Below are 20,902 nucleotides of genomic sequence, written 5' to 3'. Positions count from 1 at the left end.
GTGGTAGCCAGTCCGGCAGATGTGACCGCGCCACTGCATCCCGAACACCACGCGCAAGCCGCCATGGCCACGGGAGTTCAGGCGGCGGTGGCTTGGGCGCGGTATGCCCTCCCGTCATATTCGGAACCTACTGATCCAATTGCGGTAAGTAAGGGAACCGTCACTGTCCGCGGGCGTTCACCCATCACCGAATGCAGGATAGCGTAACGGTGGGCGGCGCGCCGAGAGGGGGAACAGATCTGCACGATGCTCGCCGCGCATGCCATGAACTTGGCGGCGCCCTGTGTGTACGCTCGCTCGAATCAAACTCTGCGCGCAGTAGCGGCCCTGCGCGGCCCCTGGTACCGGAAACACTCGCAGGCCGAGATAAGGAGAAGGGTGGCAGACTCCGCGGCGCGGCGCCCTGGATCCCACTAGGGTGCGTGGTGAATGCTTTGCGGTGATTCCGGCGGGCGTCACGCCAGGCCCCGGGTCCGGCGGGCAAGGAGAGCGGGAAAGCACGCTAGGAACGAGCGTTCCAGGGGCGTATATCCCTGGAGAGCAAAAGGAGGCCGAGCAGAAGGGACAGTTGGCCATGAGGCCTCGGTATCCGGTCGCTGGCATCCAGAGTGCCTCACTGAGTTCAAATCTTACGTGGTGCGGACTAAGTCGGGGAGTTGGGTGCGCACCTTGCATATACGAGTTTGAATCGCGCTTATCGCTTGGGAATAGATCTGAGCGGACTGTCCCGTGCACAACCCGTGCAAGATGGCGCCAATCGTGCGGGGAGACCGTGCGCGTGGGTTCGGGGGCAGACTAAATGCTTGTTGCTTGAGACCTGCGCGCCGAGAGGCTTGGGCGCTGCTGCTTCTCGTAATGAGAGCTTCGCCCGATGAGCGGTGATCTGTAGGCGGTTCTAGTAGTTCCACAAGGCGAAGCTGTAGCACGACAAGATGTATGTCATTTGATTTCCCTTGTGACTGTCGGCGTGAGGTCGCTGTAGCAGAGACCAGTCAACGAAGACGGGTTAGAGTCAGACTGGACTCACATTATTGTAATCTTGTAAGAAATATCATACGAGCTCGCCTCAGCAAAGATTGTTCACGTTCAGTATAATTGGGCACTATAAGACTGTCAGATGAGCATACTGCGATAAGCGGACGGTAGTGGCACCAAGAAGCGATTTGACTTGACATGCGAACCTCGCGGGCGCTAAGGCTTGTCAGTGTATATTTCCATGTGTCTCAGATGACCTCCATGTTTCCAGTCATTCTGGAATAGCGAACCAATCGTGACCGATGGGGACCCTGAAATCCACCGGCGTACTGATCAGCTCCGGAGACGGGCTTTAGGGCTTGGGCGCTACCATTGTGCCTCCGAAACTATCGTTGGTTCTGCCGCCGGCGCAAGAACCTGTCATACGAATCGCGACTGCGTATTCCGCGTCAGTGTCAGGAAGTAGAATATCGATATGTACATACTATCATTGCAGGCTCGATTCGGACATGTCTCTTCGGAAACCACTGCTGGGCCCTTTTAGTTGGGCAACTGCCTTATGCGTGTTTCTTGAGCATGAAAGAGCAACTCACTGATGCAATAATGCTATGGTATGTCTTACCGCACGCTTCATATTGAGTGCTCTCGAGCTCATGGTGGCAAGCAATAACGCGGCCGTTGACTCCATCAGCACCTGCCACCGAAAGAAAGTCGCGAACCGCGCCGCTCCCAGGCGCTTAATTGGGTGCACCCGCTCCGCGAACGGCGCTTCGGCCCGCCCGAGCCTGTCTCAGCCGTCGTCGACCGCCCCGGCTCCGCTCTCACTCTACCGCCATGACAATTCTCTGGAAGTTCATACTCACGAATCACACCCACTGCCAGTGAACGAAACTCGTTTTTACATGAAGTACGGAATATGCGTCGTGCGTCACGAGTGAATGCTTCGCGAGTCATTGTGCTTCGACGGCCCAGACAGGTTCCGACTGGAATGTCTCTCATGCCATGCGCAAGGAACCGGGGTCCGAGTGGTGAGTAACCCATACCTACACCGTCCGTAAACCTTGCAAATCTGCACTCTCCCAGTGTCCGCGGGCCTCCGACGGCCAGGGGCAGCAGCAAGGAATTGCTGTCACCGCATTGCTCCTGTCTGCAAATAGCTCGGTCTCTGGGACTCCCCATTGTAGCTGGGGAAACCCCGTCGCCGCACTGACAAGATGACGACAAAAAAGATCCCATGATTGGTTCTCATCTTCGGGATTTCTTGCTGTTTCAGGCTGCTGTGTCTCCTCTTCGGTGCGAGGACCCTTTCCGACGTCATCTTCTCACTGTTCTTCAGTTTACCCGCAGAGACTTCGGACTTGTTTCCGCCTACACGGACCGCCGCCCTGGGGATTCTTCCCGTGCTCAAGACCCCGTGTATCTTGCGTGCATGTGCGGGTGCAACCTCGGCCTAGCCACGTCAATTTGACTATATCGCTTCTGCATGACGGGTCTGATGTCGAGTATGCATCGTTCAAGCCTAAGCTTGCCAACGGCCTGTGCATTCCTGTAGAAACAAGCCTCTGGTAAGGGACCCCCGACCGCTATGCTTCGATCGTCTCTTCTACATACCGCGACAGCGCGAGGTGCCTGGCCTTCGCAAGGTTGATGCGCGCCCTCGCGCGCACCTGGGCTCCGTTGTGCCGATCAGCTCGCGACAGTGCCGGCGAACTGGCTGTAACACGTCACGTCGTGTATTATTCCACACCCTGAGCGGCGGTACGTGGCTTTTCGTTCATGCACAGGTGTAGGTGAATATTACACGTATTAATATCGTATCGTAGCCCTGCAGCCGCACGACAGGATCATATCACCTTCCAGCGAAACGCCGCGCGGCTGCGCCCATGAAAAATTCCATCTCTCGAGCCGAGGCGGTGCAGGAGACGCTCTGTGATATGGCGTGCGCAGCGCAGCATCCGTCCGATCTTACTGCCCAAGGAGCCTGTCTTCTGGGAGCTATGTCGGCCTCGGGTGTCAACCAGTGCCGCGATGATATCAAACCGCCCAACTATGAGCGCGTCATCTCAGGCAACTGCCGCCACATCTGCTAAGCCTTGAAATAATCCCCCACAAAACCCGTACCGAAGTCTCGTACCCGCCCAGGAACGTGAAGGCGCACAACATATGGTTGCTAGCTTTCCAAAACGACCATGCCGCACTAGACACGAGTCAAGTGAGCTCATGCAGTATCTTTGGGCTGATCGCCAATAGATTAACACAATTTGACAGCATGTGAAGCGCTTTAACGCCCAGTTGGCGGTGCGTTTGAGATGCCACAACGCGGTCAGTTCTTGTTTGTCCCGAGACGGTCGGTCGACGTCCCTTGACAGTATCGTGGGTTCTAGCCATTCGCAGGCTATCTCGCCGTATCCTCATGGAGCCGGCATCCACCACTGGGCGGTCCGCTCGCGGCGGTCTTCTATTCGCCATGTTATATATTCGGCTGGATGATCTCGTTCGGACTGCACTGGCCGTCTCGCTCTCGACTCCCCGTCCCCGCCATGCCTGCCCCCAAGTCCTCCTCTTCGTCCCAGTCACGGTCTTCGGCAGGACGTCAGTCCCCTGCGTCCGGCAGCGATGCCGCCGCGCCGACGTTCTTCGTCCAGGACCACCAGCACGAGTCCTCGGACGGGGCCAGCGAGGTCTCCCGCGACCCCTTCACCACCCCCGAGCATTCCATCCCACCCACTCCTGCACCGGCGAGCATCATCAGCTTCAGCGGCAGCATGTACTCCGCGGAGCACCCCGTTTACCGCCGGCACGACAGCCGCATGTCCGTGCAATCCGCGCCGCGACAGACCGCCACGGAGATCCAGGAGCGCTCTCGGGGAGACGAAGGCGTCAACGATAGCTCATCATCGACCGCGCGCTCTCCGGCACGCAGCTCGTTCATGCCCCCTCGGCCCCTTCGTCGCTCCACACTCCATGAGTCGACGACTGCTTCCCGGGTTTCTGTCGCGCCCCGCCAGAGGAGGCTGATGCGCTCTTCCATGCTTATGGGTGCGATCGAGAAGCCGTGGCTGTCGGAGAAGGACAGGATGATATTGATTTCGCATTGGATCGTCTACTTCATTGCCTTCCTGGGGATCGCGGGGAGCGCGATCCGCTGCTATTTCGCCTATGTGCAGACGCCCGTGCTCGGGAACGTCTGCCTCGTCATGGAAGACAACTTCGACACGTTCGACACGGACAACAAGTGGATGCGTGAGGTCAGCATGAGTGGATTTGGGTACGTGTTTTCCCTCCACGCTCCTCTTCTCCTCTGCGTTGGATGTGCCGCACTAACACCTGGCGCTACGCAGCAACGGCGAATTCGAGATGACGACCGCGTCTGAAAACAACTCCTTCGTGCGCGACGGCCGGCTCTACCTCGTGCCCACGCTCACCTCAGACGTGATCGGGACCGCGAACATCTTCAACGGACACACGTTCAACCTCACCGGCTGCACGGACGCGAACCAGACGAGTTGCGGGGCCGTCTCGAACGACACGCTCGGGACCGTCATACCCCCCGTCATGAGCGCGCGGGTGCACACTCGGCAGCCGTACTCCATCAGGTACGGTCGCGTCGAGATCTCCGCGAAGCTGCCCCGTGGCGACTGGCTCTGGCCCGCGCTGTGGATGCTCCCCGTTAATGACACGTATGGCGCGTGGCCGGCGTCGGGCGAGATCGACATCATGGAGGCGCGCGGGAACGGCGTCGACTACCCAGCACAGTGAGTAAACCTTCGCCTGCCTTCTCTCCATTTCGCGGAGGGCTGACTACTGTGCGTACAGGGGCATCGACTACGTGCGCGGCTCGCTGAACTGGGGCCCGTTCTCCTGGCTGAACGGGGTGAGCAAGACATTCGGCTGGTGGACGAACCGGCGCAAAACCTTCGCGGACGGCTTCCATACGTACGCGCTCGAGTGGAGCCCGGACTTCATCCGCATCTACGTCGACTCGCGCCTCACGTACATGCTCATGCTCAAGTTCAACGAGCCCTTCTTCGACCGCGGCGACTTCCCTGCGACAGTCGCGAACGGCTCGCAGTTCATCGAGACGCCGAACCCGTGGGCGCACGGCACGAAGAACGTCGCGCCGTTCGACCAGCCGTTCTACCTCATCATGAACGTCGCCGTCGGGGGCACGAATGGGTGGTTCCCCGACGGCGCGGGAGGCAAGCCGTGGTTGGACGGCTCCTTGAGTGAGTAGTCCTCATTGCATGCCGAGTCGCAGAACGGAGGCTGACATGCACTTGCAGCGGCGATGCACGAGTTCGCGAAAGCGCAGGACACATGGTCTGCTACGTGGCCGGAGGACGTCGAGGACAGGGCCCTCGTGGTCGACTCGGTGAAGATGTGGGAGCTGTGTTAGCGTTGGCGTTCCCCTTTCCCCATGATACGCTCGTTTTCTGTCGGACATTGTTAGGCTATCTGGGATCGTTGATTACAGCATGCGGGCATTCGGGCTACCGAGCTACTGGGGTTCGCGGTCGCGATATTTGTTTCATGTGGCGAGAGTGCCAATCTATATACAGTCATGGGCTCCGGCGATTGTTGCAGCACTCTGTGCGCTGTCTTCGCGGAAAATAGACATAGTAGTCTCTTGTTCTCTGGTACCCTCCAAAATCATGTTAGGAATGTCATCTTTTAGTACGCTTTTATGTCGTCTTTGTGGGCTCTCCGGTGCATCGTCACGGTATCAAACTACCAAGGGAAGTGGAGTGTGGTGAGTACCCTCTGCCCGAATACACACTGGACATACTGCGGCAGTATGAACGACTTCGGAAGGGCCTCGTTTTCCCCGGACAGTATGTCAGGGGTCAGGTACCTGAAATATGTGCGTCATAGTGATGTCGACGCTTGAATGTCAATACAAAGAGGAAAATCAGGGGACCAGCGTTGACGTACCTGGCCGTCTGGCCCGGGTTGGTTCTTTGTCGCTCGGCACTGGCAGTGTCTCGAAGCTCCACCTGTGGGTCCTTGTGGGAGTCCTTCACCGGTGGGCGCCACTAGCACGTCACGGTCGTAGTAGTCGAGCCGTGTGGAATCTTGCAAGAGGGGGATCGTCTGGCAGCGTATACGGAGTAGCAACTTTCGCTGAGTCTGACTTCTACCTATCAAAAGATGTCTAGACATTTCAGATTGTCGTTATTTCCAGCCTGAGTGCCGCCGTACTAGGAGAATAAGTAGCTGGTAGCACGATTCATGCGCACTTACCTATAACCCCCCGAGCCTGTCAACCGCTGTACTTTTGGTACTGAGTGCACGCAGAATGGAATCGGATCGTGTGCCAGAAGTTGGGGGTCAACTTTATATTGTACGCCGTGGGCCTTGAGCTTGGTAGGAGCTATATGCGGACGTTGTACTAATCCTAACTACTTGCGATCCATAATGGCTATCGAATCAACAGCATCGTCATCTTGCCCCGGCAACGGGATACAGAAGAACCCACGTACCGCTTGTTTGATTAATGCGCCATCAATGGCGAAACAGTCGTGACGAGTAGAGGAAAAAGTAGGTTCATCAGCATTCCCTATGCATCCGCCGGGAGTCGAACCCGGAGCTAGGCCATGGGAAGACCCAATGTTACCGCTACACCACGAATGCTTCCATAGAACGCACCAAAGTATCTCATATACCTCACTGATTGTGAGTCGAGTTCAACCGTTCTCTTCGACCCAACGATCGTCGTCGACCTGCTGCGCTCTGTATGACGGCCATGTCGACTTGTAGCCTTGCACCCTTCCGCCCATCCACACAACACCAGAGGAAATCATCATCTATCTTAACGCGTGAACAGCCTACATTGGAGGTCACTCGTGAGTCTGATGGTATAAGAAGTTTTGCATGCGATGTTAGGTACGTGGCCTCGACCTGCGGGTCATTGAACGTACATCACGAGCTGAATCTCTAACTCCCTGCAGCATGAAGGTATCTGTAGCGGAGGAATCATTTATGTCTGCAAACTATATATGGCTATACTGCTTCGAGGTGCTGTACTCATGATGATCGTACCGCAAGGATCGCAACCAATGCGACGCCAAGTCACCCAAGCACTCTGTTGAAGGTACGTACATCGGAGGCTCCTTCACGCCATAGTCCGTATCATCGATGCGTACTGTGTCAACAACAAGAATTACCACCTGCTTACCGTTTCGTACGTCTCCACCAGCATCTTATTGGTGTTAGGCGTGCCTCGTCTAGCAACAGAACAGAGATAGCTAAATTGCTCGTCTATCCTCATCTCTCGACCTATAGCCGCCACCGCCCACCATAACTCCGCACGGGCAGAGAGGCGCAGAAATTAGGTTGGCGCGCCCATCCAGCGCTCAGTTGTCACGGCAGAGCCGCTGTAGTGAGTCTGCCCACTTCACCCAACGATGCCCAGTTCGACCTACTACCCCCAGCGATGCGCTCGCTCACCTCACCTTTATGTCCCTGGTGTCCGTATCACCGGTGAATGATCCGCCCGTGCCTGCCGCGTCTTCTCCGGTGGCATGTCCGCGCATTGGAAAGTCACCGAGAACAACGGTACCGCATGCCCGGTGGGATACTTCCCTCGCTCCAAGTACAGCGCTGTGTAGTGGCCGCGGATGCCAGAGAGGCGTGATCGATGGCACACGCCTTCTATGCACCCTCCCGACCAGTCCAGGTGGTTCGGGATCCCTTGAGTATGTCCACGGCGAACGGAAGATATTGATTCCCTGCGACGACTTCAAACGTGGCCAGCGTCTTCAACCCAGCAGGATTGGCTGCACTGCTAGCCGCAAGGTCGCAAACTATGGAATTATAGCACACGCGAAGTGAGAACTTCTTCTTCGTATGGTCTGTTCGCCGTCCCTGACTCACTCGTCCGCGCAATCGCATGCACTAGGGCGGCTATTTCCAGCGTCCTGTTTAGGACGAGCGGCGTTGTTCTTTCAGGGACAAAATCGCCCTAGGCTCAGTCATCTGACTTCACTGAATATCACCCTAGGGCCGACATACGAGCTCTGAGCTCTCAATCCATCGGGTCTCAGTAACGTTGTGCCTGTGCTACCTCGAAGTTCCGGTCTTAAGACCGGAGGAGTACATTGGGACCTGTTACAACACTGGTCTATTCACATACCTTCGATTCACCGGGGCGAAAGGATGAGTGGTATTCAAGCTATTGATCACCGCCGTGATTGTCGGTCTACCATGCGTTGTCGCATCTTCACCGGTAAGACCGTGATCTCGCAGTAGCTCTTCAATTTCCTTCACGGTGGTGTAGCGCAAGTACGCACCATTAACAATCCGCACATAACATCCGCATTGCCACCGTAGTCTGGGGCACCGCACACTTTCTGTGGCTCGACTTGGCTGACCCCTGTCGAGGTACGTCCCGCTCAGATCGAACATCATTGCAACTTTTTTCTGACATTGCAATATGATACGGTTCCTTGCCCGACATAGCCTCGAGCCCATCGCCATCGTCCACGACATCGGAACGTGCGGTCGCACTCATACACTACGACGGCTTGCTGCCGGCGAAGACTTCGATCAAGAGAGGCCGGTGACGGATTTGGCGTACCCGTTCGCGATGGAAGGTAACCCATCGTGCGGATACATCTGCTCGTCGGGCGCTTTCTCATGCCACCCCTTCTCATCGCAGATCGAAGAAAGCCAGACCATTGCCGGCCGCAGAGTCGTCTCACCCGGCCGCGTTGGAACCCCCTTTTCGCGCGCAACCGCCGACAGCTCCGCCAGGGCGCACCGACTGCCATACATTCGAAAGGCCGCGAATCGTGCCGCCGACATGTGCTTCCCCGCCGTCTTTCGCCCGCCGATTGTGCCATCGGCGGCCTGCTCGGGGCTCGAGATGGCCAGGCGTCGGCATTTCCTAGCTCAGCGCGACGGGGCGTGTGAGCGTGCCCGACAGCGAAACCGGTGCGCTGTCTTCCTGTATTGGGCCCGAGCGTGATCCGTGGGAAGGCACAGTTCACAATCTGCCAGGAGAGCCTGGCGAGGCAGGGGCAACGGCCTCTCCATACGTGTGGTGCATCTGCCGCTCACGCTGCTCAACTACCTCTGTTGGATGCAGGATACGCGCGACGCCGCGTATGGCAATCGTAGTATATCATCAGGTCCACCGCCGCCTAGGCCGTGCCACGATGGGGATACGAACAAGGGGGCGCGCCGCCGCTGGTGTCCCTGCGCCATGCTGGATCTGATATTCATCTCGGACCTCCGCGTTCCTGGGAAATTGGCGCGCAGTGAGAATTCAGTTCGCGGACTTGCCGCCTCCGTGTCCGACCCGAGGACCGAGCGGTGCAGTGTGGGCGTGGCGTCTTGCGAGTCCCGTCGCGCGCGCGCGAGATTCTCGAGTCGCCGCCCTAGATCACATCCTCTACAAATCATGGAACCGCGCGCTGCAGACGTCGCTTGTGCTCGTACGCCTGTTCGATGGGCGGTATCGATGCATCAAAACGATCAATTTGACAGACAGCCCCGATGAGTGGACCGGGACGCGTAGAGGACTGGCAGGCTGCTTGATGACACCGTCAAGAATGTGACCATCGGTTTTGACGCTGCTAGTGGATGGCCCAAACCCCCCGCGCGGCACAGCTGATGGTGGCCTGCGCCCCCATGTATGGTTAGGTCCCGGAGGTGGAAGAGCATGCCGAGAAGAAGGCGGCGCCTTCGCATATTCGCGCCCGGGACGCGCCTGGACAAATTTGGCCGAGCAAGGTTCCTGCGGTTTCGCTCCAGTCCGGATCGAACGCATCGGCGTCGCGCATGCCGCGCGCAATACGGCTCAGGGTGCACCGATGCCCCATCCTGTGACATAATCACCGCGATGGGTAACCTAGTCGCTGCTGCTCGAGCGGCTCGTGCGGGCCTACTTAAGCTCGTAGCGCATCCGTCGAGCTCACCACAGCACCCCGACCCCGTTGGCCGTGCTGAGGATGGCCGCCCTCACCGCCTCACTCGCAGTGCTCGCACTGTCCTTCCCTTCGGTGTGTACTACCCCCAACCCCATTCATTTCTGCGCGCATATCTGACCGTCCATCCCCCGCAGCTTGCCCATGGTTCGCTTGTCCGCGTGCGTCAAGCCCCCGCAACCCCGAGTATCCCGGGAACAAACTATACCTTCCTTGGATGTTTTACGTGCGTCTATCCTCCCTCAGCGGTCGTTGCGCGAGCCGCTCAGCGCCGGATCCCCACTACAGTGATCAAGGCGCCCGGTCTCTGGGCGACGCCAACTTCGTCAACACGACCGGCATGACCGTAGAATCATGCGTGTCCTTCTGCTCGTCTGGAGGCTTCAATTTCGCAGGGCTCGAGTTCGCGCAGGAGTGCTGTACGTGACCATGCTTCGATTCCACGAGCTTCTTGGGTCTGCGCGCTCACGCGGCTTTCTCGGCAGGGTGCGGCAACGAGATTGCCAACGGGGGTACGAACGCCACCGAGTCGGACTGCAACTTCGCGTGCACGGGCGATGCCTCTGAGATCTGCGGCGCGGGAAGTGAGTCCGGAAGGCTATTGCGCTTCGCCCGATACCTGACCAAAGCCTTAACAGACAGGCTCAGCGTCTACTGGGACGGCGTGGCTCCGCCCCCGCCTCCGATCACCGTTCCGTCTGTCGGTCAATGGGAGTCTCTTGGGTGCTTCAAGTCAGTAGAACTTTTCGCGCCGTTCTATAGCCATCATACTGACGCTGGTTTCAGCGACTCGGTCAATGCCCGTGTTCTGACCTTCGGCGTTAACGTTCCTGGCCCGTTCACTGTGGAAGGATGCACACAAGCCTGCTTCAACGACAACTTCCCCATCGCGGGGATGGAGTTCGCGGCACAATGCTGTGGGTGCACTTCAGCTACCATCTACGATGCGGCTGACCTCGGCCTAAGTCTGCGACACGGGGATACAGAACGATGGGGCGCCCACGCCTCTGACGGATTGCAACATGGCGTGCAGCGGAAATAGCTCAGAGTTCTGCGGCGGCCCCAACCGCCTTAACGTGAGTTCTGCGCAGGAATGATGCTGCATCTGGTCGTAACTGGGAATCAACAGGTCTACAACTTTACGGGAACACTCTCTGGTCCGCCTAACACAGGTGGTGGTGGTGGCGGCGGCGGCGGCGGAGGCGCCACCCCCATCGACGTGGCCCCCGTGAAGACGGGCCTGCCAGAGAATTGGTCATATGGTGCATGCTATGTGTGAGTATGACACGCAACGCAGATGTGCTCAAACTGATGGCGTCCGCTCAGGGACAACGCGTTCGGCCGCATTATGGCAACTCAGCTGCCTGATAACCAGGCAGTAACAGTCGAGTCCTGCATTACGTCCTGCCAATCTCAGAACTTCACCCTCGCCGGTCTGGAGTTTGGAGTTCAGTGCTGTGAGTGCCACCCACGACATTACTCCGCGCGCCTGCTAATCACCACCATCCAGTCTGTGGTAACACACTGATCGATGGTGCCGTTCCTGGCGACGAGGACACCTGTAACATGGCTTGTGGAGGGAGCTCGACGTGAGCGGGCAACAATCACTTGGTTCCGTTGCGGATGTGCTGATACCCTGTACAGGGAAGCGTGCGGTGGCCCGAACCGCCTTTCGGTGCGGATCTCGATTGCATATCTCCGAGATGGCATACTCATCGCGGCGACATTCTAGGTCTACACTGAGACCGGGAACGTGGTCGCCTTACCTGTTCCCACCCCTTTGAACAGCAGTCTCCCAGGTGAGTTTCACCGGTGTCTTCTCTTTCCCTCCGCCTTGATTGGCCTGCTTACGCCGGGATGCTTAGGTCAATGGGAATACAAAGGCTGTCTCCAGTACGGCCCCCATCTATCTCGCTGTCTGCCATCACTGACCTCTGCTCGTTCAGGGAACCCGATGGTGCTCGCGTATTCCCGTACCAGAACATCTTCACGAACAACAACACCATCGAGGGATGTCTGAACCTGTGCGCGTCCTTCGGATACCCTGCTGCTGGTGCCGAGTTCGGCGATGAGTGCTGTAAGCCTCTCTTTACTCTGCATTCAAGGCGATCGCTCAGGGTGCAATAGGGTGTGGTGACATCACGGACGTTAACAACGATGCTGCTGGGTTCGCCGACCCCTCTCTGTGCAACATCGCTTGTTCTGGCGATCCCATCCACCTCTGTGGCGGCGAAGCACGGTTGCAGGTGCGTCTATTTCTATTTTGGCAATCCCCGTACCAACACCGCGACAGCTCTATGAGTGGAACGGTGTCATGAATGACTGGCATACCCCGGAGAACACTGGACGCTACGAGGTCAGTTCATCGCGACGGCATGGATGTTATATTGTTGACTGAACCTGTGCCATCCAGTTCTTCGTGCCCGGTGTGGTCGTTCCCTTGATCGTCACGCTCGGCATCAACAACAAGGTCACGTTCGTTGAGAAGTTCGGAACTAGCGAGTTCACCAACTCCACTGGCGCGTACGAGCTGGACCTGAGCTTGGTCAACGACTTTGAGAAGACGTGGCGTACGATGCACGTAAAGTCTGACGTCTTCTGCTCTGCGGGCCTTGTGCTGCCCGACAGGAAGGGACGTCAACTTGTGGTCGGCGGTTGGTCACTTGACAGCACCTTCGGCGTCCGCCTGTACACCCCTGACGGGAGCGCCGGTGTCAACGGCACGAACGACTGGGAGGAGAACTTCCAAGAGCTCAAGCTCCAGGTACGCGTCTTTTTACTCCATACGGAATGCATTTTTCATTGGCGCCTTACACAGAGGGGACGCTGGTACCCGTCGTCGCTGGTTCTGTCCAACGGCAGCGTCTTGGTCGTAGGCGGCGAAGAAGGCAGTAACGGGGCGCCTGAGCCTACTTTGGAGATCCTGCCCACCCCAGTGGGAGGCCCAACGTTCCTATTCATGGACTGGCTCAACCGCACAGACCCCAACAACCTCTATCCCTTCCTGCACATGCTTCCGAGCGGCAACCTGTTCGTCGGTACGTATTTGACAGAACCTCCGAACCGCGCCCGGAGGCTGACCAGCTGCGGGGACGCAGGTTACTACAACGAAGCTCGGATCCTCAACCCCGCAACATTTGATACGATCAAGACGCTCCCCAACATGCCAGGATCCGTCACGAGTTTCCTCGCTGGCCGCACTTACCCCCTCGAGGGCACTGCGGTGCTGTTCCCTCAGCACGCGCCTTACACCGATCCTCTCACTATTCTCGTATGTGGTGGCTCGAACTTCGGCGTTGCTTTGGACAACTGCGTGAGCATCCAACCGGAAGCAGAGAACCCAGAGTGGGTGCTGGAGCGCATGGTGAGTCGTTGCAGGCTTCGTGTATGTAAACGCTACTGATCTTGCATCGAAGCCATCCAAGCGTGTCATGACTTGCATGGTAAGTACAAACCCTCCCGAGCCCGTGAGCCGCGCTGACCACGGCCCTCCTGTAATTACAGTCCGGTCAGTACATGGCAGCCGTCCTCCCGGCGATACGTCAACTGACAGTTCACAACAGCTCTGCCCGATGGCACATTCCTCATCGTCAACGGCGCCCAGCAGGGCGTTGCAGGCTTCGGGCTCGCTACCGATCCGAACTTCCAGGCACTCCTGTACGACCCCACCCAGGCCGTCGGCTCACGCATCTCGATCCTCAACACGACCATCGTGGCCCGTCTATACCACTCTGAGGCGACGGTGGGTGGCGTCCCCTGGTCTGACCTCACTCAATCTGACATCACCGTGGTGGACAGCTCCTTCCGGACGGCCGCGTCCTGATCTCTGGAAGCGACCCCCAGACGCCCGGATTCCCTGAGGAGACGCGTGTCGAGGTGTACATTCCGCCATACCTGACAGATGGCCGCCAGCAGCCCAGCTTCACCATCGCGCAGAACGACTGGCAGTACGGCGGCCAATACACCTTCACCGTCGACCTGCCGCAAGGCACGACTGACACCATGCGCGTTTCCCTCATTGCCGGTGCGTTCCTCATCTGCTTCGCGCGGCAGAGCCGTCATCTGACATGCTTCGCTTCTCCAGCCACGGCGAGCACGGTTTGTCCCTTCCCTCCGCCCCCGGCGCACCGCTCCCATACTGACCTCACATTCCCTTGCGCGTCCTCCCCCTCTAGCACGGTACGCCGCTCCTCGCTTCTCTCCATCCCCCGCATCACATGCTGACCCCGTCGCCCGCCCGCAGGAAACTCCATGGGCATGCGCACGCTCTTCCCCGACTTCTCGTGCAACGGCAACACGTGCACGGTCACCGCGCCGCCGAACTCGTTCGTCTCGCCGCCCGGGTGGTTCCAGATGTTCGTGCTCGACGGGCCGACGCCCTCGCACTCGAACTGGGTGCGCATCGGCGGCGACCCCGGCGCGCTCGGCAACTGGCCCGACTTCCCCGACTTCACGCTCCCGGGCACGGGCCCCATCTAGACGAAGATGCGGGGTGCGAGTCGGGTAGATGATGATACCTGCTACGCGTTCTGTATCTTCTGTGGTGTGAATGGCTACGGACTACTGCGACGTGGTATGTACCAAGATACCTCTGGCTTCTGAGTGCATCTGTGGACTGGCCTCTATAGTTATCTCCTCCTTTCCCCTACCCTTTCCGTTCACGAACACTTACCCTCTTTCGCTTTACCTGTCCTTCGTGTTGTGTTAGTGTTGCAGTATCGCACTTGTTACCTTCGTTCCTTGTGGTATAATAGCAGTCCTTTCGTTCGGGTTTGAACTACATTCCTCAGCGTGATAAACATGCATTGGCAGCTGCACCACTGGTATATACCGTGGGTACGCGGGAACCTCAACGTGCTCCAAATCGCACTCAATGCTCACTCGCTATCACTGTCGACGGTTATATATTGCGAGCCAGAAGCTGGGCTCGGATATCGACATGCATGAGATATGGAACGGATCGATACAATTATGCCGGCTCGGTCGAGACGCGACTACGCGCGGCCGGGGACTACTGTTGACGTCGAGAGCCAAACGAGAGCCATCACGAGGATCACCAAACAGAGAACGCGAAGGACGAAGGTACAGGCCGCGGCGAAGCGGCGCAGGCGGGCGGGGCGGGACGGGGCGGGAAACCAGGTATGAAACACAAGGGGGGCAATACATGGTAGTGTACGGGTGGGTGGATGTATCTGTATCTGTAACGCTAACTGTAACAAGTGGGGACGGGGACATGAATGCGTATGCGAGGGTGCGGTCGTGATGCATAGACGGGCGGAAGAAGACAACAGTCGCGACGGCGGACAAGCGAAGAGCGTGGGACAGGGATGAGGCGGCAGAGCGAATGGGGAGCGACCTAGTTCGACTCGAAGTCGGCGAAGTAGGGGTGGAGCATCGTGCGTTTCGCTGTAGAAACAGGAATGTTTAGTAGGAGATAGTGTATGTACAGGTCCTGTGCACTCACCAGAGATACGCTTAGCAGTATCATACGTCAACATGAGCTACAGAACGGCATGTTAGCTGGACAAAAACCATAATGTCTAAGCGCATTACCTCGAGCAAGTCAATGCCCTCTGGGGTCAATGACGGAACCTGGTCACGGAGGTCTTGTCGTGACCAATGAGGGAAAGAAGGCTTGTAGTCAGGCAGCTGGGATACACCAGGCCAGACCTCCTCGTTTGGAGTCCCGAGGACCCTGCACAGATCGTTTAGGGCAAGGCTCGCGGACTAGCGAGCAGGCTAAGTGTTACCTGAAGATCTTGAAGATCTGGTCGATCTCGGAGTCACCGGGGAACAACGGGTGGCCGCGCATGCACATCTCCGCGAAGATGCAGCCCACAGACCACATGTCGATCGCTGTTGAGTAGTGGCGCGATCCAAGGAGGACCTCCGGTGCGCGGTACCACAGTGTCACGACCTAGCCGAGACGCGACGTGAGTGGTGGGGCGCGAAGAGACTGTCCACGAGACGAACCTCGTGCGTGTACGTCCTCATGGGAATGCCGAACGCGCGTGCAAGGCCGAAGTCACAAAGCTTGAGGTTGTCATCTCTATCGATCAGAAGATTTTGCGGTTTCAAGTCGCGATGGAGGATGCGATGGGAGTGACAATAGAGCAGCCCAGACGTCAATTGGTGGGTAAATTTCTGTGCAGCAGGTCAGCAATGATCCGCTCTATCGTCCCGTCGGTAGGCGGCCTCCCCACTAGTGCATGGCGAGCGCACATTCGGAGAGATGGGGTCACGTGACGTGGGTGATGGGGCAGGTCCGACAGGAAATGGCAGTCGCTCGGACGCGTCGGGACGCGACAACAAAATGTCACACGCGTAAACCACGCGTCATTTGCAGATGACAAGCGGAGGAAACTATCCCCGGGCGATGGAGAGGGGTGGGGGACGGGGAGGACGTCGAGCTCGACGGAAACTCACCTTCACGATCTCGGGGGTGATAGGACGGCCTTGCTTGTTGCCGTTCTCCATGTACCGTTTGAGGTCGACGTCAAGAAACTCGAATACCAGGTACAGCTTTTGATCCGCGTGTACGATATCAAGAAGCCTGTGAAAGGTGACGAAATTACATCGTCAGCAATCAAGCTCCCAGTCGGACCGCGATGACCGCGAGGACGCGTCCTGCGACAACAACGAGGTGGAGGGCAGGGGGACGGAGCATGGTATCTGTATATGCTTACGTGACAATATTGTCGTCCTTGAGTTCTTTCAGTAGACTGATTTCTCGGATCGCAGTGCTGGGCACGCCTTCGTCCTCGGCCTCTAACCGAATCTTCTTCATGGCGACAATCTTGTTCGTGTTGATATCCCGGGCCTTGTACACGACTCCGTAGGTACCTGATTTGGGCGGGAACGTGCGTGCACGGTGGAGGGACACGGTAAGACATCGCGCACGATGGCAGAGACGATGCATCTCTCACCCTCGCCTGTTTTTTTCGTATCTCCGTCAGTCTCCTGGCCATCATATGGGGTCACAATACACGCTATTTACTCACCGACTTTCTCAATCTTCGAGTAGCTGTGAAGCGGATCAGGACGAGGCCCTCGCCACAACCCTCGGGTGTTTCACGCACCGTTCCATTTCTTCGATGCTCCGTTGCTTGGGGTGTCGTGAGGAGGTCTTGAAGGATCTTCGTGATCGTTGTCGGCCGTTCGTGGATCGTGAGGGGAGGGGAGCCGGCGGCGGGAGGACGGCGAAGTGGTCGGTGGGGACGATGTGGTTTGGCACAAGGAACTTATGGGTCATTAAATGCGCTTACATAAGCCAGAGTGCGTGCCCTAATAAGGAAATGTGATGCGGTGCGGGGAGCAACCGTCGACAATTGTGGAATGTTGAATCGGAGTCTGTGCCTGTCAATCCGCTCCGGAACGATCTCACACAAAGTCTCACTCTCTTCTGCTCTCTTCTGATAGTCTGCAATTTTTCCCGACTTAGGACAGCCCACCACCATTCCTCTGTCGCCACAGTAGTGGTGAGACCGTCACTAGAGGTCCACAACGAATGTGCAGCCACCTCGCAGCCACCACAAGGCGACCTCGGCCCTCGGGGGCGTAACGAGGGAAATGTGGAGTAAGTCTTACGTTTAGCCGGATCGCCCGACAGCCGGCGCTCTGACTTTCTTCCATGCTTCACTAGCTCGTTTCCGATGAATGCACCAACCTGGACCATCAGGAGGTAGCGTTCAGCCAAGCCCCAGGATCTCTCAGGACACGACCAATGTCATGCTGTGTACATCCCAAGGAACAGTCAAACATATGTGGAGCATCCAGGTTCGCCCCCCGTGCCGTATGCTATCGGAGATAGTCACGGCGTGGCGCAGTACGCACTAGGCCAGATCATTCGATCGTCGCCATGATCCATCTCCGGAGATCCTTAGTTGCCGCAAGCTGCGCTGCTCCCGTTGAGCTTCAACGTGCATCGGTACGTCTGCTTAGGGGGCTATCGATTGTCATATATATCTGTTACAGTCAGCCACGGAGACTATCAGGGGGCCTAACCACTCACCCTGGGTCTCGCCCTGTGGGGGCTCCTAAGATACAGGTATAAGCTTCACCCATCAGACGGAGAGCTGCTGTACGTACAGTATCCACCGCGACGCTGAGCTATAATCGAGTGTAGCAGTGTAGGACCCCCCGGACGCGTTTGCACATATTTAACGACTTGTAGGACCCCAACGGGCCTTTTAGGATTGTAAATTTCAAACTTGGCCGCGCCGTCCAAAAAACCGGCGTCCATTAGTCTGCTCCTCTCAAACTTGTTGTTGGGGACATTTGTAAGTCCTCACAAACTTACAAATAATAGGAGACGACGTACAGGCTTTCTGTTCCAGATCACCCACTAGTCAAATAGGGGTACAGTTGCCCTGGGCCCACGCGGTGCGAACTTCCGTCATGACTGCTCTTTCCACGGCCGAACATCAGTATCGGTGGTGCCATTCGCCACACCGTGCCTGTCGGAAGCCCAAAGCTTGTTCATTCCGTCATGGCAGCATATACCAAGCCATTGTGCTCAACTCGGGCTTCAAAGTGCGAACCGGGAGCCATAGGCTCTGTTCACGCGCATCAGGCCAATATCCTTGAGTGAACGTGCCTCGCTTCTACGGTGAAATCCCATCCCCGATTTCAAAACGCAAGGTACACATCATGGTGTTCAGCGTTCCGTTTGTGAAGGCATGATGCACAAGCGCTGCTGAAAACGCGAGCGCGCGCTCGCATGAGTCCCCACGCCTCACTCACGGCATGGTCTGCGATCCGTTTGCCACCCGGTAGAGCGACCGTGGAGGCACGCTTGCCATATTTGCATCCATTTCACAGCAGACGGCATGGTCTCATCAAGGCCTTTGACATGCTCACGCACATCGCGTTCTGTGCCCCGAGCCTGCGTCCAGGACACAGCGCAGGTTCTGTCCACGCCGTGTGTAAGGTGTGCGCCCAAAGGGGATCAACTGAGCTCAAACTGCAGTACCTGTATAAAGCGTCACAAAAATTAGAAATATGGACCAGCTCGTTGTAGAGACTCACTATTTTCTAGCCGCCGATGATCAGGACAAGTATAAGGTAATGCGCGCCCAGAAAACTGATTTATATCCGGTCGACGGGCATAAGGTAGAGGACCCCCGAATGCGCCAACGGCTGGGTTCCGCGTAAAGGCTTTGTTGATAGGAGTATTGTCAATGTCAGGAGTCCGGGCTCGCCATGCCGTCACAACCACCCCCGCCGGCATGTCGAAGGGCCGGTACACCTGCCTGTCTTCAGCACTTGATCTTGCACCGGGGCCACACGCGCGATCCAGAGGGTACGGCAGTGGCTGAGAATCGTAGTGACGGTCCGGCTTCTTACTATACATGAACGCAATCTTCCCCACACCTGACCTACCGCAGCCTGTCAACCCTACCGCCCACTCTTCACGAAACATGAGGCCCGGCAGCCGCTTAGCCCGGTCGTGGCCACGCCATGCCCTCGTCGTTGCGCGGCCGCATGCGCGTTACGTCAATATACTGCCCGGGCCACGCATCCTCGCCTATAACCCCGAAAGTCAGCGTCGGCGCTCGCGGGTAGCAGAACGGACAGAGAAGGGTGGAGTACGCACTGCGATCTATGATGTTCATGTCCAGGTCGTCCTCGTCCTCGTCTTCTTCTTCTTCCGCGGGGTCCCACCGGTCCGCCGCAGCGGCTGCAGGGTTCTTCTCGCGGTCGAGCGTGAGGTCCTTCATAAAACGGCTCATGGACTCGTCCTTGACCGTCTTCAGCGATTTTTCGCGAGCCGCACGGGCGCGCTGGAGCTCTGGCAAATATTCCCTGGGTGATGCAGACCGCTTAGATGCTTCCGACGCGACAAAAAAAATTCCGGCGTACCTCTCGTACTCACCGCGCGACGCCTCGACGGCATCGAAGAATTCTTTGATACCTGCTCCGGTGACGCTCGACACGCCGACCGCCTGTGTGGACAAAAATCTGATCAGCACTCTAGACCCTGAGTATGAGCGGGTCGACTGACCGTTAGATGTTTGTAGAATTCATCGAGCACGAGGCTCATACTATTCATAAGGCTGTTCATGTACGTCGGCTCGCCCTCGTCGTCCGTCGTGCCCTGATGTGAAGCGAGGGCTGCTTGGAAGGCCTCGAAGTCCTGCATCCACTCGATCGCGAACTCGTGCGTCTGCACGTCGGTTTTATTGAAGACGAGGATGAACGGAAGCTTGGTTTTGTACAGGATACTAGACACAAGAGTCAGTGCATAATTCTCTGAGAAGACTAGCCAAGCGTGGCTAACCTGCATGCATACAACATGTTCGACATGAATGTAGCGGGTGCTGTTGTCCGAGGCGTGTCGATGATGTAGGCTACCACCGTCGGTAGCGAGGACGCAACGGCGTCCGTGATGATTGCGCCAGACGCTGACCAAGTAAAAATCTCAATCTGCCCTGGCGTGTCCAGAATGACGTAGCTGCGTCGCATCAGTCATTGACTGCGCAACAGGAGTGCCCAGGTCGAGCTCACTCGTGTTTACTGGCGCTTTTCTCGACAAAGTCTAGCACCTGGTCGAACTTCGTCGTGAAGAGGTTCAAAGCGGTCAGGATGCCGCCGTTGGGCCCAAGGTTGTACCTGCATTTGCGCGTTAGTAAGCGCAAATACGCTACGGCGCGAGAAGGACACACACTCCTTCATGACTTTGTGGTAGTCCACTGTGTCACGGATGTCAATATTGGCCTCGAATGGGGTACTGGTAACCGCTGGGTCGAGGTTAAGCAGGTAGGGTGGCGAGGGTGGCTGCTTCGAATGCAGATACGAGTTGATTTGCTGCACGAAGGTGGATTTTCCTGCCCCCGCCATTCCGATCGTTATAATCGTAATCGGCTTCTTCTTCTCTGCATTCGAGGAAGACGTCTCTGCTGTTGAAGTCATTTTAACGGTGTTTTGTTCTGTTCCTGGTGGTGGAGGAAGAGGAAGGGGTGGCCAGTCCCGCCGTCTCGGACCCGGAATCCCGTGAAATC

General features: G+C 57.3%; 5 protein-coding genes and 1 non-coding gene across 6 annotated transcripts; 3 read left to right on the top strand and 3 right to left on the bottom strand.

Annotated features, from left to right (window-relative positions):
- Window positions 1–2,897: 2,897 nt before the first annotated feature.
- TRAVEDRAFT_31980 (uncharacterized protein) lies at window positions 2,898–3,389 on the top strand. The gene is given in 3 exon segments (XM_008045870.1): window positions 2,898–3,077; window positions 3,097–3,187; window positions 3,244–3,389. The coding sequence occupies 1 exon segment, from the start codon at window positions 2,910–2,912 to the stop codon at window positions 3,063–3,065; it is 156 nt and encodes a 51-aa protein (XP_008044061.1). The 5' UTR covers window positions 2,898–2,909; the 3' UTR covers window positions 3,066–3,077; window positions 3,097–3,187; window positions 3,244–3,389.
- Window positions 3,390–4,004: 615 nt separating this feature from the next.
- Window positions 4,005–5,371, top strand: TRAVEDRAFT_134935 (concanavalin A-like lectin/glucanase; the record flags this gene model as incomplete). Its single annotated transcript, XM_008046345.1, has 4 exons — window positions 4,005–4,243; window positions 4,317–4,730; window positions 4,792–5,201; window positions 5,259–5,371. 4 exons carry the CDS (start codon window positions 4,005–4,007, stop codon window positions 5,369–5,371), a joined length of 1,176 nt encoding a protein of 391 aa, XP_008044536.1.
- A 1,164-nt stretch (window positions 5,372–6,535) lies between these two features.
- Window positions 6,536–6,606, bottom strand: TRAVEDRAFT_t233. The gene has a single exon. It is a non-coding gene; the product is annotated as a tRNA-Gly (tRNA).
- Window positions 6,607–9,926: 3,320 nt separating this feature from the next.
- On the top strand, window positions 9,927–14,381 carry TRAVEDRAFT_184708 (uncharacterized protein; the record flags this gene model as incomplete). The annotated part of the gene is made up of 25 exons (XM_008046440.1): window positions 9,927–9,977; window positions 10,040–10,128; window positions 10,191–10,321; window positions 10,388–10,486; window positions 10,541–10,634; window positions 10,689–10,819; window positions 10,869–10,978; window positions 11,032–11,177; window positions 11,229–11,359; window positions 11,413–11,491; window positions 11,547–11,577; window positions 11,635–11,701; window positions 11,768–11,795; window positions 11,849–11,979; window positions 12,030–12,148; window positions 12,196–12,258; window positions 12,316–12,666; window positions 12,721–12,940; window positions 13,001–13,266; window positions 13,319–13,349; window positions 13,466–13,644; window positions 13,701–13,926; window positions 13,987–14,000; window positions 14,078–14,081; window positions 14,146–14,381. The coding sequence occupies 25 exons, from the start codon at window positions 9,927–9,929 to the stop codon at window positions 14,379–14,381; spliced, it is 3,027 nt and encodes a 1,008-aa protein (XP_008044631.1).
- A 649-nt stretch (window positions 14,382–15,030) lies between these two features.
- On the bottom strand, window positions 15,031–17,014 carry TRAVEDRAFT_155890 (Pkinase-domain-containing protein). The gene is made up of 9 exons (XM_008046344.1): window positions 16,982–17,014; window positions 16,899–16,926; window positions 16,589–16,746; window positions 16,329–16,455; window positions 15,876–16,046; window positions 15,653–15,819; window positions 15,456–15,597; window positions 15,367–15,403; window positions 15,031–15,308 (listed from the first exon to the last, which is right to left on the bottom strand). The coding sequence occupies exons 1-9, from the start codon at window positions 16,987–16,989 to the stop codon at window positions 15,259–15,261; spliced, it is 888 nt and encodes a 295-aa protein (XP_008044535.1). The 5' UTR covers window positions 16,990–17,014; the 3' UTR covers window positions 15,031–15,258.
- Window positions 17,015–19,267: 2,253 nt separating this feature from the next.
- TRAVEDRAFT_155887 (XPA-binding protein 1) lies at window positions 19,268–20,843 on the bottom strand. Its single transcript, XM_008046343.1, has 7 exons — window positions 20,569–20,843; window positions 20,409–20,513; window positions 20,182–20,355; window positions 19,906–20,125; window positions 19,764–19,846; window positions 19,498–19,706; window positions 19,268–19,428 (listed from the first exon to the last, which is right to left on the bottom strand). The coding sequence occupies exons 1-7, from the start codon at window positions 20,811–20,813 to the stop codon at window positions 19,340–19,342; spliced, it is 1,125 nt and encodes a 374-aa protein (XP_008044534.1). The 5' UTR covers window positions 20,814–20,843; the 3' UTR covers window positions 19,268–19,339.
- Window positions 20,844–20,902: the final 59 nt, after the last annotated feature.

The sequence above is a fragment of the Trametes versicolor genome (assembly GCF_000271585.1).
Source record: "Trametes versicolor FP-101664 SS1 unplaced genomic scaffold TRAVEscaffold_13, whole genome shotgun sequence".
Taxonomy (NCBI): Eukaryota; Fungi; Basidiomycota; class Agaricomycetes; order Polyporales; family Polyporaceae; genus Trametes; species Trametes versicolor.
Note: the sequence above shows the minus strand (reverse complement) of the source record. Positions and strands in the feature narration are given on the sequence as shown.